The 14001-nt window shown below is 42.6% G+C and overlaps 1 protein-coding gene across 3 annotated transcripts in view; it reads right to left on the bottom strand.

Moving 5' to 3' along the window:
- tet3 (tet methylcytosine dioxygenase 3) overlaps positions 1-14001 on the bottom strand; it is a 40250-nt gene that overhangs the window by 15393 nt on the left and 10856 nt on the right. For 2 of the 3 annotated variants that reach the window (XM_015018047.1, XM_015018048.1), the window contains 2 exons: positions 2168-5036; positions 68-158 (listed from right to left, as the gene is read on the bottom strand). In XM_015018047.1, coding sequence (XP_014873533.1) covers positions 68-158; positions 2168-5036 — 2960 coding nt within the window. Of the gene's footprint in view, positions 1-67; positions 159-2167; positions 5037-9838; positions 12724-14001 lie in introns of those variants that run through there. The other variant, XM_015018049.1, reaches the window with a different exon arrangement.

The following is a 14001-nucleotide window of genomic DNA, read 5'->3' as shown; positions in this document are numbered from 1 at the left end:
GAGAGAGAGAGACAGAGGGAGGCGAATGCATGTAGGAGGAAGTGGTAGAAAGGGAGAAATGGCACACCTCATCTCCATCAAACTTCGTATGGAGGCTACTGTAGGTCCCGATCCCAGGTGATTGTAGTATGGCCCTTCATCTTTCTCCAGGATATGTTCTTGGGAGAGAGAAAGTACAGGGTAAGGTTTACACACACAAACACAAATATATCTAATAACACAAGAAAATCTATTTAAATATAACAAAATATCCCCAAATGACAACAATTAGTTTTCTTACACTACTGTGAACAGCAGAGGGCATTGTGCTTTGCTTTATAGATTCCTATCATTTCTTTTCAATATGTTATATATTTTTATATTTTTGTATGAAAACTTTTTTTTTTTTTTTTAAATAAAAAAGTGATATTTCTAAGCATAGACAGACTAGAGTTGATAAATAGATGGACGGAGGTAAACACAGGGTAATCCTCAAAGAAAATCTGTTAATAAACTTCGACAGACTCTTCCAGCAGGACAGCAACCCTCAACAATCAACCAGAGATAGAATGGAGCAGTTTGATTAAAGCATAACCAATCTGACTGTAATTGAGCTTTTTTTTTACCACAGCTGTAATGACTGAAATAGTTGTGTACCGTCTTTACTGTTCTGCAGCTGGTATGTCTTAAAAAAAAAAAAAAAACTCAATGGCATCATCTTTGAAGCTGAGGCTGAAATAGTGTGCGCATGATTACAACATCTAGTTCATACTAACACACAGGAGGATGTATATATACTCCCCCATGCAAAGATAGTGGTGTGTGAATGTAGGGTGTGGTCTGCTGTTTGATACTTTGTAAAGCAGAAGCTTACACTGTGTGAGTGTGAATGACATGTACTGCTGTGTTTGATCCTAGATCATCCAGGTGAACTTCTACCTCAGACTTTGCTGGAGCGCTCTGAAACGGTGCTGCATGTGGGAACCACTGCCTTGCTTTCACCAGTGTGCCGAGTGCATAGCAGCTAACTCTATAATTTTGTCCAAATGTAAATTCTTTATCAGATCACTATCTGAGCAATGTGCAGTTTTCAGATATGTGTGAGTGTTTCTGGTTAAAAAGGCAAAGTGAGGTCACATTCTCTTGGCAGTACATGGAGGAAACAAGGCGTGGCTCATGTGAGGGAGTGGAGGAGTCATACCATATTCTTGTGTGAAAATACTAGAGGTGCATGTGTGTGCTCAAATTATGGTTTTAAAAGCTATAACTATGTCTCTAGAAGCTGTTTAATTCTGGTGTGGTTGCATCCTGCAAAGAGCTGATTAGATACTGGATCAGGAAACTACTGACACGCTTAAACTTTGATTAGTGTCAATAAAATGCTGTAAATTTCTTTATACCTTCCCTGGGAATCCTCTTCTGAATGGCAAAGTTATTCAGACGGTAGCTACGGCTACTGTCCTGATTAAGAGGCTGCATGATTTTAAGAAAACCTCTCAGAATGTGAAATCATGAGTTGGAATAACTGTATTCAACTGGGAAAATGTATTATTGGAGTGATGAGTGTCAGTGTATGGCATTTTAAATCCAATGGTAAAACGTAGAATCCAAATAGTCTTTTGCAACTGCGGTTCTGCTCTAACATTGACATGATTACTGAGAATCAAAATATTGTACAGCAATATTTTAAAAACCCAGCTGACTTAAACTGACTTTATTGTTACACAAATATTAGTATTAATTCACATTATTCGTTTCCACTGTACAGAAACATAGTCTTGGAAACACTGTAAGCAGGATGCCAACCAGAGGATGAGACTGAACTGCTCTCTGTTTAACAAAGGTTTGGATCTGCTTGCCTGCCAGCCCCCCCACAAAAAGCTCCTTCTGCCAACACAGCTATTGTTCCTGCCTGCTGCCTTCAGTGCCTCACTGTCTGGATGATCACAGCTTTAAACCACAGCAACACACACATTCTCTGACAACAAGTATCCAGGCAGGTGCTGGTGTTAAGGGGGATCACTTATGCAGACCAAGAAGTAAAGGTGGCTACAAACATATGTATTCTCCGTAGCTTCAGATTACATTTCTAACTTAAATGTATCTCCGCACCTTGATGTCCCCCTGCGATACTTTAAAGGTTTCTGTCCACAGACAGAAACCTGTCAAAATCTGTGCACACACTTACCCACACAGGTACAGGTTGGGAACTCTGACTGCGGGTCCTTGATCGGAGTATCCAGCAGGTTCTTGGTAGGGGTGTCTAGGTAGCGCAAGGGGGAGTCGAGAAAGCCTTTTAGAGATGGTGAGGAATTTAGGCCATCCTTTACTGGTGTGCCCTCCTCAGAGTAGCATGTGGTGGATAGTACCGCTAATTCTCCTGAAGCTTCAATTTTAATTCGCTTAGGCAGTGGAGAGTCTTGCATGCCCAGTGCTTCCTCTAACATTCTTTGCTGCAGCTGCTGCTTGTCCAAAATAGTCTCCTGGTTCTGAGAAACATTGACAGGCCTTGTATGTTGACGGCCCTCATCGGAAGGCTGACTAACTGTTAATTCACTTTGGGTATCTGAGTCACTCTTGCTAACTTCCATTTTCTGATCATCTGATTGAGGTGTGGTGTTGGCTTGAGGAGTAGGGACTGAGGAGACAGACTGGGTGGTGTTAGATGATGCAAGACTGAGGTCTTGAGGACTGATCAAGAATTGATTTGCTAGTGTAGGGGCCGGAGTGGTCTCCTCCTTGCGCGGACTTGTGGACGTGTCTGGGGCTAAGTTTCCAAATTCAGCCTCGAACTGGCGGATCAGCTCTTCGTACTTTGGATCTATGTTAATGAGTTTCTGCAACGGCGAGGTGTTGAATGGAGCTGTGGAGGTCACAGGTGTGGCATTGCTGGTGTTGGTGGAGGTTAAACTGATGCCTGCTTCTTCTGATTTTGAGATGGCTGAAAGAACCACAGATGTGGACGAGGGGTCCGTGACAGCTGGAGCGTTTCCCGTTGTAACAGTGGAAGAAGGAGTTGGAGAGGTGTTGGAAATGCATACCTGAGATTGTTCTGGGGCAGGGAGACCTGCTGCAGAAGCCTGAGCGGAGTTACTGAGGAGGGCCAAAGGGTTGAGAGGGCATATTTGGGAATTGGTCAGGGATGGGGATGTGTCCATCATGTGAACTGGTGGTTTTTGTATAGCGATTTGAGCCTGAGGGAGGAAGGTTGGCATGGAGGCTTTCTGCTTGTTCTTCTTGATGATTATCTGTTTGGGCTTGGGAAGAGCAGGACCTATAGCCATTCCACCCACTGATTTCATAACAGGAGACCCTTGGGTGTTTTTCCTTCTTTTGGGTTCCTGTTTGATTGGCAGAATTGACAAACCTTCAGCATCCATCTGGGGCCACCATTTTTTCAAGTCTTGACAAGTCATAGGTGCACGTGGGCTTGGTACTCCAAAGCCAGGTGGGTGGGTAGAGAACAGGTTCCTCCTGTGATGGAGGTGATGTTGCAGAGCTGCCTGAGTGGAGTGACGTATGGCTGCTTGGCCAGGAGACATAGGATTTCCAGGGTAATGCTGACCCTGCTGTTGACCATTAGACATTTCATAACGTCCAGTTGAGGAAGTGTGATGATAATGCTCACCAGAGTCTGGCTCTTGTTTTATTCTGCCCTGGACCTGGATGCCACCATTCTGATTCAAGCTAAGCTGCTGTGTGAGTGGAAGCTTAAAAGAAGCATTTTTCAACTTGGTGTCACTGAGCAGCTGTTTAAGCTCTGACATGGGGTCTGAGCTATTTGGAGGCACAGTTGCAAAGTGAGCATGGGGCTCAGGCTTTCTGAACATCCATGGATTCCTCTGTTCTGGATCTCTGTCAGAGCCCTGCCGCCACTGCTGCGGATTAGGACTGAAACCTGGAACTTTTCCCTGACCTGGAAATGGAGAGATAGAGGATGGGAGAGGAGAAGCACGGGCTGGCTGGCCCTGGGACTGGGGTCTATGGTGTTCGTAAGACGCTGCACCCTGCTGGTTGGTATGCAGCCCTGGAGGGACAGACTGGGACCGTGATGATGAGTTGTCGTTAAGAGAGGAAGGGATCAAACTAGGTGTGCTTTGGTGGTTATGAAAGTTGTTTCGGAAACCCTGACCTGGAGCAGTGACTGTTTGAGGGCTGGATAACTGTGTGAGTGCATCTATCGCAAGGGCAGTCTGAAGACTGATGTTTTTCTCCTTGGCTATGGAGAGCACCTGGGGGGAGCAAGGAATAGGGGGTTTGGAGGAGGGCACTTGGTCTTGGTGAGAGTACTGATTAACTTCCTGTTGCTGTTGCAAACACGAAGTGGGCATATGGTGGGCACCATTCACTTGTTGGTACATCTGATGTTGATGTGGCAAATGGGGTTGCTCCAAATGTGGGGCCTCATCACCCATTTTGTGAGATCCTTGATCCCTCCTAGTTGCTAATTTAATTTTCTTTTCCAACCACTCCAGGTAGTCTGGACAACCATGCCCATCACAGTTGCAATTAGGGGGCTTGTGCCCATGTTTAGCTTGTCTCAGTGCTGTCTGTAAGATGTCAAGGTCTTCCAAAGGTTCGCAGCTTGTTTCAGGAGCACCTGCAGAGACTCTGGAATGAGCACCATCAGCACATGTCTCTTGGGTGAACTTCTCATATAACTTGGCTGTATTAGGCTGCAGGACAAGGCAAGATGAAGAGGAAGAAGGAGGCAAAGAGCTAGCCGTAGCAGAAAAAGCTACCAGATTCTGGGCATCTTCTATATCTGCATAGTGGACTCCCTCACCAGGGGTTGTACCACTACTGCTGCTCCAGCATGATTGCTGCTGTTGGGTCTCATTGACCTTGCTATGTCCTGGCACCCAGCTTTGCCTTTCAGGCACACCTCCTGCCCTCTGCTCATCTGTTTCCATAGATGCCTCATCATTGTTGTGGTAGGGGTTCACCCCATTGGCCAAATCCAGGCTCAACGCGCCTTCCTGGAGGCGGTCATGTGAACCAATTTCCATCTGGCCTCCGTTTGTGAGGCCATCCACTGTAGTGACTTTGTGAACAGTCTGAAAGACAAAAGTGCAGAGTGGTAAGTAAAGCTCTACAACGCACAGCAACATTGTACACTCACAAAACAAGTGGTGCAAATAAGAAGTAATGAGCTGATTATGTTCAGTTGTTTATATCACAAATATGGATATGACATTTTTTTTAACATCTTGTACATCAGCTATAGAGAGACAACCAAATAAAAGAGTAATTCCATTTTTTCAGGATCAATCCAAAGTTTCATTGGAGCTTTTCCCTGACTTGATCTTACATATTTAATACTTTCAGTATTACAGAGTACTTCATGATCAGATCAGTGAAGACTATAAAATATGAGCCAAATTATCCAACATAGAGTGGTTTTACATCAGGCACAAGACAAGTCCACACTCTGACATGTAGCACAACAGTTTCACAGTCGGACAATGTGCTTTAGATCGGTTGGGTTATGCAAAGCAGGCAGCTGGAGCGCCTAACCTCTGCTGATTGTGGCAGAGGTTAGGCGCTAGATACACAATGAGAAACGGTGAGGACTGAAAATTAGACGGACACTACCTGCCTCATTTTTTATTTATAGGAAAAATATTTTAAGCCCAAATTTATTTGTGCCCCTGGCAGATTAAGAACTAAAAATATCTGTATTCAATCAATAGATCTGTTTCAGCAAGGAAATGAGATGAGCATCTACAACAATGTAAAAGAAGTATTCATTTTTGAAAACCTATTTATACCCGTCTTAAGAATCAATAGGAAACTTTTACTTACTCTCACTCTCACAGCTATCAAACTAGGACTGGACTTTATTAGAAAAATATGTAATTGCAATAACTATACCAGTTATGATCAAAGCTCATGTGTATGGATCTGGTCATGTATGGTCATTAAAGCCAGTTAAACTATAGTCAACTGCTCAAATACATCATGGTTATGCAGTGAGTGAATGCACGACACATAAATTATAATGTCTGACTAAATATTGCATCCAGTGAGTCTTTGGTGATTGCATTTCAAAATACTGTGCAGCTCTAAATCAAACTATTCTCCACCGATATTTTTGATGTTTTATCCTGGGTTACACCGATTTCAGTTTTCTGGCTGATCACTGATCACCAACCTGCTGATTTCAATTTTAGCTAATCCTAATTTTTTAGTTTCTAGTCTCCCCTATAGTGCACAAGTCACAAAGTTGACAGGAGGTAGATGATCAGTTTTTCCTGTATCTGCCGATCACCAATCTCCCAAAATTAAGGAAATTGAGGAAAATGTATTGGCACTTAGCTCCCTCCACTGATTCTCTATCAGTTTGGATTCTCTCTGCTTTCCTCCTAAATAGTGATACTACCTTTAGTAAGAAGAAACATGTTGTTAAAATAAAAAGATTGTTTTGAACTTAAACCTAGCAGGGTATCAATGATGTTAGCCTATCAACAATAATACATAGAACAAAAATAAACAATACAATTTTCTTTGCATAGTTTTTGAGCTTTTAATATAAACATCATCACATTAGTTACAAAGCAGCAGTGATGGCAGTCCAACATACTTTTCAATCTGAGACAGCAGGTTGTCTGTAAAACAGATGAACATTTTGTCCAAGCACAGCCTTGTGTTGAAATATTACTGTTACTCAGTCATGACAGTCACATTAAGGGATTATCCATTCGTTGAACAATTATCCATTCACTTGATTATCTCTGTTAATAAATATGTTACCTCAACTTACAAATTAACAGTGATTTAAAAAAAAACAGAATTTCAGGTGTTACCAACCTACTGGATGTAAGGATGACAAGAAGTTCACTTTAAAACAAAGCCCTGAGAAAAAATATTAGGAGAATCAGATAAAGTGAAAATGGTGAAGTACATGTTGTTGCATCACTTGACCTAGAAGGCCTCCTCTTCATCAGTCAAACTTGACTGGGCCTGATTGTTTTAGGAAAAGCCTCCTTTAACAGCAGAGGGAATTCAAAGGGTTAACCCCTGCAGCACCACAGCACACCCAAACATTTATAAGGATAAATAGTTGAGAGCTTTGCTCATGTAGCGCTCATTTTTCACTACTGTAGTGATTGTCCAGGAAAAGATCTGCTCTGTGCATATGTACTAAGAGAAATAGATGTGAAAAATCATTTCCTTTTTTCACACAACAGGTCCAGAGCCTTTTTACAGCTCAGGCAGGTTCAGCTGGTCTTTCCAGGTGAGACTCATCATGAGCTGACAGTACAGCCACATATCTAACTTCCCCTGCATTTGAAAACCAGTAAGTCACCATGTTGGTAACTCCAAATTTCAAAGTATTTCATTTGTATCTGTTTCCTGCAGTGTTCAGCCCAGTCTCACTTATTTTACATTATTATCTACAAGTCGAGAGAGCCAGCAAACAAATATAATTCAAGGCTAGATTCAGAAATCATTGACAGAGTTCATGTTGTGTCTAAACAGTGTTTTCCAACATGCTCAGTGGCCCTTGTGAAAAGGAAACACTGGCAGAGTTACTAGTTACTTTAGCACTAACGCAGAAGGGACAGATGGGAGTGTTAGTCAATGTTTTGGAAAATCTTATCAACTTTTAGGTTTAACAGCTCTGGTGTCAGACCAGCCGGAAACTTAAACCTACGATGAATTAATGTACTGCCAGGTCATGCAAGCAAACACTCTATGGTGTGGAAGTTGGTACTGTGGGAAGAACACTCAACGTTAGCTACTTTACGTTTTACTGGGTTGTTTAAAAGAAATGTGTATCTTCTCCAGAGGCATGTGGATAGTTCCTTCAGGTTGAAGTGAGCCAGACTTTAGCAGACACCAGCCATTTTACCCCCAAGCCACCTTGTTCTGTCATAGCTGTGTACAGAGATCAGATTTTAACTTTATCAGCTTATAAAGACCTGCTGTTAGCACAGTAAGTTGATCTCTCCATCCGACTTGTTGGGCAACAAACTTCTGGAAATTGTTCTCTCTCTTGCTGCTGGAAAATTCTTGTTCTGTACCGCATTTCATTAGAGAAGAAGTCTTAGTGGAAACTCAATAAATCAGATTTGATTGTCTAAGTATGTGATTATTTTTAATGTGATCAATATTTTTTGACTAATGTTGACAGTTTCCCTGTTAAACACATTTCTTTTGTGGTAAATATACATTATAAAATTCCAAAAGTCCAAATCATTAACTCTATTTCCATCTAATTGTCACAAGACGTTTGAGCAATCAGTCATGTGAGATAAATATTTGCTACATCAGAACTTAACTTTTTTGTTTTTGTTTTGGAAAAGCTAAAAAAAACACCGCAAGCAAGTGTAAAAACTGTTCTTCAAAATGGAGGAAGTTATTTTGACTTTTTCTAATGAGAAACCTCAAAATACGCATTGTCCACAAAAAACTGATGGAAACGTGTCTTTGTTTTCAATTGCTATTGCCATGTTTTACAGTGACTTCGGTCTCACACAGCGAGATGTTTCTCCTAACACAAATAAACAAGAAAGTTAGAAATAATATTGTTTTATTGACCACATATCTTTGATCAGTACACATATATCATCACTCTTAAAATACACTAGAAACTGCCAAGATACCCTAGACAATCGTTCACTGTGTATTTTATCAAAAGCAAGGAAAGATTTTGCTTGTTCAAAGTTCTTTGCCAAAAAACATGTCGTAAATCAAAAATTAGACTCCTACTTCTCACTGAAGGTCTTACACTCAATACCAATGTGAAGTGATATGGAGCAAAGTGAATCCACTAGCATCCTTCCACATCCTGTATGAAGGTAGAAGAGAGTCTAACATTCAGCTTCCCCATCATTTGAATATTATTGAAATGAGTCTTTGAAGTGGGTAATTACTGGGCAGGCGGTGTGCTTGTGTCTTTTGAATCCACCTTCTGTAAGGGGGGTTCCTGGGTCGGTGGAGGGGTGGCGTCAAACAGCCGGCATGTAATACGTGAGAGGCCCCATGTCTGTACTATCAGCGGCATCAGATGGGAGGGCGGGGGGAGGTAGTGTGCGGCAGTTATGAGAACTGCAGTGTGTTGAAACAGGCTGACTGCAACACTGCACCGTCTAACATCCCACAACCATGCACTGTCAGTCACACTGACACTCTCCTTTCCTGTTTTTCTCAGTTACACACAAAAACCTGTGGGGGGTTTACTTCTCTTAAGTTGGAAGCTTAGAATGAGTGTGATTTAGAGAAAAGGATACACCTCACCAAATGTTATCCAATGCATGCTGAATTCTCATAGTCTGAGCTTTAATTGTGTTTGAAGGGACTTTTAATTGAAAAGTGCTGACATCTGCTCTAGTTTTCACCTATGGTGCTTCTTAACAGACTGAACAGACCACGTGAAAAATATTTATACCATGACAGAGCTGAGAGCCTCCGTCCTTTCCTAAATGCCTCCATTTATTTTACTTGCAAACACACACAAACCATTGTGCCGACTTGACCCATGGCACAAAGTACCACGCACGCATATATTTCCATCCAACCGGATCAAATCTAGTCAAACCTGGTACACCAGACAGACTGGGTTACCAGGTTTGTTTGGGAAAGAAACAAGTGCAGTTTAACTGACTCCTCATAAAAAAATGGAGGGAGGAGACAAAGCACTGGAGAATACTAGTTGTGGCACTGAGGGGGTTAAGTCCAGCTTCTGAGCAGACAGCTGAACCTAAATCCCACATACACAACGCCACCCCATCCTCCCTCCCCCTGCTTTCCCCCCACCCCTTCCTCGGCTGGCGTGACGAGCAGGAACATGAAGCAGAGACCCTGACAAAATTAAGCCGGCTGCGAGCCTCGAAGATCCACAACGCATACTTACGCCGTCCGAGGTGTCCAGACGGGGCTGCCGGGAAAAGAGAAGAGACCAGAGGAGGAGACGGAGAGGGGCATGAGACTTGCTTGCCGGTACGGTGATCCACAAGCAATCTGTCCTTGCAGGGTTGTATTCCCTTTTTTTTGTTGTTGTTGTTTTATTCCTTGTCGTCTGAGCGGCACACAGACACGGCGAGCACCAAAACACGCATACACGCAGTCACGCGCACGCACGCAGCCAGCAACACACGCAACCCACACCTCCCCCCGGCACGGCACACACGTTACTCATTCTCTTGGCTCGTCTTAAAGCCAAAGCTTTCTGTTCTGTCCTTTTTCCTTTCTCATTATCTATGTCTGCTCCTCCCTTCCCTTTTTCAATATCCTCTTTCTCTCACTTGACTACACATGCAGTCGGCTTCTCTTCGCAGCCCCCACCTTCCCCTCTCTTTGCTTCCCTCCCTCCGTACCTCCCTCCCTCTTGTGCTGCCTCCCCCTCCATCTCCTCTCCTCTCTCTCTCGTCAGTGTGTGCTTAGTGAGAGGCCATTATCTGAGCCGCGGCAGGCACGTACGTACAATGCAATGGAGGAGTGTGCAGTGAGCAGAAACACAGAGAGCAGTGGGGGATAGTCGCTGGTAGCAGCAGCCTAGGAAACAGCTTGGTGCAGAGGAGCGCTTACCAATGAGAACACCTCTCTCTGACTATATCCACGCCCTTCAGCGCTGCTTCCTCTGCTGCATTCGATGGCGTTACATTGCAGGCTGTGTCTATCTATCTGCTAAAGCTCCAAAAAATGACCAGTTTGGTTTCGTCCGAGCACCTCTTCTTTCGATGGTGGAGGTGGCCGCTGAGCGAACAGATGATCTCAATTAAGAGGCAAAAGGGAAAAGAAGCAAAGAAAAGCAACACTATTTTCTATACGCGCTGCAAACATCATCCGCTCTTCCTCACTGATTTTTTTCCATCCCTTGTCGGAGCGTCTAGTTTCAACGAAACTAGAAGGTGCCGCTAACGTCTTGATCATTCGGCGATCATATCAAATCCCCCTTTCTCGCAAACTCTTCAGTCTCCCACTTGTGGCTTTAAGCAAATCCTACTAATTGACGATACCTGCACAAGAGGGCTGGTAGATAAAGGGCAGGTTGTCTTGCTGGCCCATCCGCAACAATCCAAAGGATGCATGGGTTTCCTGAAGCATCTGATGTTAAGACCAAGCATCAAAACTCAATGAGGTCAGCTAGTCCATCTATGCTGGTGGCGGAAAATAGAAACCCGATGAGAATCGTACAATCAGGTAAAAGAGCGAATCCACTGGGCAACGGAGAAGAAACCTTCAAAAACACTCTGACAACAGCGAGTCGGGGAGAAGGATGATTCTGGAGGAAGACAGGGAGGGAAGTCTGTAGAGACAAACTGGTCAGATATAATTTTGACTTTCCTAACTAGAAAGAAGAGCTTTGCAGAAAGAGGACATATAGACAGGATCGTAAGCTTGCAGCCAAACAAAGATAGCTGTCTCCACTAATCAACCCACTGCATTCGCATATAGAGACAACCCAAAGCTTCTGTCTTCGCCGGTCTTCCAGCCTACAATAACACACCTCATATCGCTCTGCCTTAGCTTCACTGCCATTATCATTAACAGCCTCGTCGTGATAGCAGACTGTTTCCTCTCGCTCGCTTGCTGGCTGACAGGCCTTGTCGTCCTCTCCTCTCTCCAACACTGCCGGAGTTTAGAGAACCGATTTAACCAGGTAGACGAGGTGGAGGAAAGAGAAGGGACATAGCTGTCTCCCCAAGCAGATCGCTCAGAACCCCTGCTTGGTGTTTCTCTTACATTACTCAGCGTGTCAGCCAGCCACACTCTGCTATGACTGGATTAACTTCAGTTGTCTATCCCTGCTTCACTTATTCTGCTTTTCCCCAGCTCTCTTGGTCTCCCCAAATTTCTCATTTTCTCGTGCTTTTTCAACAGCCTCCGAATGCCTTTCTCGCTCAGTTCTTCTGTTCAGTTTCCTGAGTCTGCTCTCCTCCTGGTGCAGCTCACTGCATTACAGCTCCGACATTTTCTGAGGCACCCGATCTAGACCGAACACCGCCTGCCTCCGTTGTTGCCTCACATATTCGTATAAAACGCACACAGATGAGCACCAAACCAAAAGAGAAACACGGCGCAACCGAAACTGTCAAAGACAAGGGGAGAGGAGAAGTAGAGCGCTGGGTCATGTGATGGCTATTCACCAATCAGCAAGAGGGAGAGCAGAGAGTAAGAGAGGTAGGAAACACAGACAGTGATGACGCAATCACCTCATCATCGATGTTTCTCACCAGGATGTTGCCTCCACCACTGGGTGGGCAACAGTAATATTGGCTCAACTAACCCTTTCCGTGCTATCAACAAGCCCACACACCAACCGACACTTGAGTACACCCAACCGGTTCGTGCTCACTCGCTTCGCTCGCTCACTCCCTCAGCTGCGGTGACACAGCGTTTCTAGCTCAAGGCTCAACCTCACGCTCTCCGCCCACATCGTGCTGCGCACACTGAAAACAACAAGTCCATTTTTCAGTCTGGGAATGCTTGCGTTCTTATCTCCCGTTTTGTTATTTTACAGTTTAATTGGGATGGGGGAAAAAAAGGACTTCAGCTGAGATCAAAAGCAAATAAGAAAGCCATTAAAAGAGAACTTCACGTGGTCGAGTAACACTAGAAGACTTTCAACAGCATGAACCCCAGAAAACCCGTCTCTGCCAATGCCTGGTGACAAAAATGCAGACCAAAATATTAACATAAAGGGTGATGTCTCAAAGATAGGAATGTGTTTTCTACCAGCCCACAGAAAATCATGAAAGACTCACACAACAAACAAAAAGATTGTTCTCCTTCAGCTGTCCAGCACCGCTGGACACTGGAGCTGTATACCAGCATCTGTGTATCAGGATATGACTTCATCTGATGTAGGTGGTTGTTGTGAACTACAGACATATAATTGCTCAACCCTTTACTGCCTGTTGCATTTGTACTTGAAACTCACTTTGAAGTAGGAAAGGGATTTCTCTGCTGTGCTGACAGGAAAAAGTGATCAGACCACAAGTTTTCTTAACTGACCTTGATAGTAAGGCTGCATATTACATTATCATTGACAAATATATCATCTTTGTAGTACCGTTTGTCTTTCTGCCATCCACCTATTTAATGATAATCAATAAAATGTTACAAGATAAACAATGAATAAATGAACCACATTAACAGATAATGTGAAATGTCGTGATAATACTTTGTTCACATATGACGAGGACAGATGTTCAATTTAATCCTTTTGACCGCGATGAATATAAAAGAAAATGTTTAAAGATTATGTGGATCCTGAGAATAACTGCAGCTATTTCCATGATGACTGGAAATTAGAATAAATGAAATAAATAAATAAATAAATAAATGAAATTAGTCCCATTTATCATTGGGACTAGTCGAATCTTATCAGATGTTCTCAAAAATCCACTTTAACTGTTGCAGCCTTCATACCAATTTAACAAATGTAAAGAAGTACTTCCATCATTTCGATACAACATTTAGTGTCCCAGGAATGTCAGGAGTTTTAATTAAAAATGACCAAATAGATCATTTTGCAACAGATGGATATGAAATATATAAACAAAACAGAAAAACAAAAAATGGAGGAGGTGGGGCATAATGTGTAGATAGAAAAATACACAGGAAACAGGGAGATTGCACGACAATAACAACAGATGATATAATGGCTAATTAAATTAAAAATGGAAAAAGGAAATAAAAATACTGAGTAGTTGCATTTATAGATCTTCTGGATTGATTGTTGAAATATTAACAGAATATGTTTATAAGTCATACATAAAATGATTCTTATCTGTTGATTTTAATATAAATCTGTTGAACACAAAGACTCAAACACAAAGAAAACTTCAAAAATTGAAGGTAAATTAGAAGTTCTTATGAATTTTAGTTGGCGTGTTAATAAATTAGCTTAAAGTGTAAAGATTGCAGCATTTCATTTCTTACCAATAAAGTTGATTGTTATGGTTTTAGATACTCTAAAAATATTGAAAATGAAATTCCTTCAAAGAATCAAAAAATAATTTTTTTAATGCTACAGGCATTTTTTATTTGCTTTTCAATCTGACTATTAAC

The sequence above is a fragment of the Poecilia latipinna genome, unplaced genomic scaffold (assembly GCF_001443285.1).
Source record: "Poecilia latipinna isolate Pla-1442-1.1 unplaced genomic scaffold, P_latipinna-1.0 Scaffold2223, whole genome shotgun sequence".
Taxonomy (NCBI): Eukaryota; Metazoa; Chordata; class Actinopteri; order Cyprinodontiformes; family Poeciliidae; genus Poecilia; species Poecilia latipinna.
Note: the sequence above shows the minus strand (reverse complement) of the source record. Positions and strands in the feature narration are given on the sequence as shown.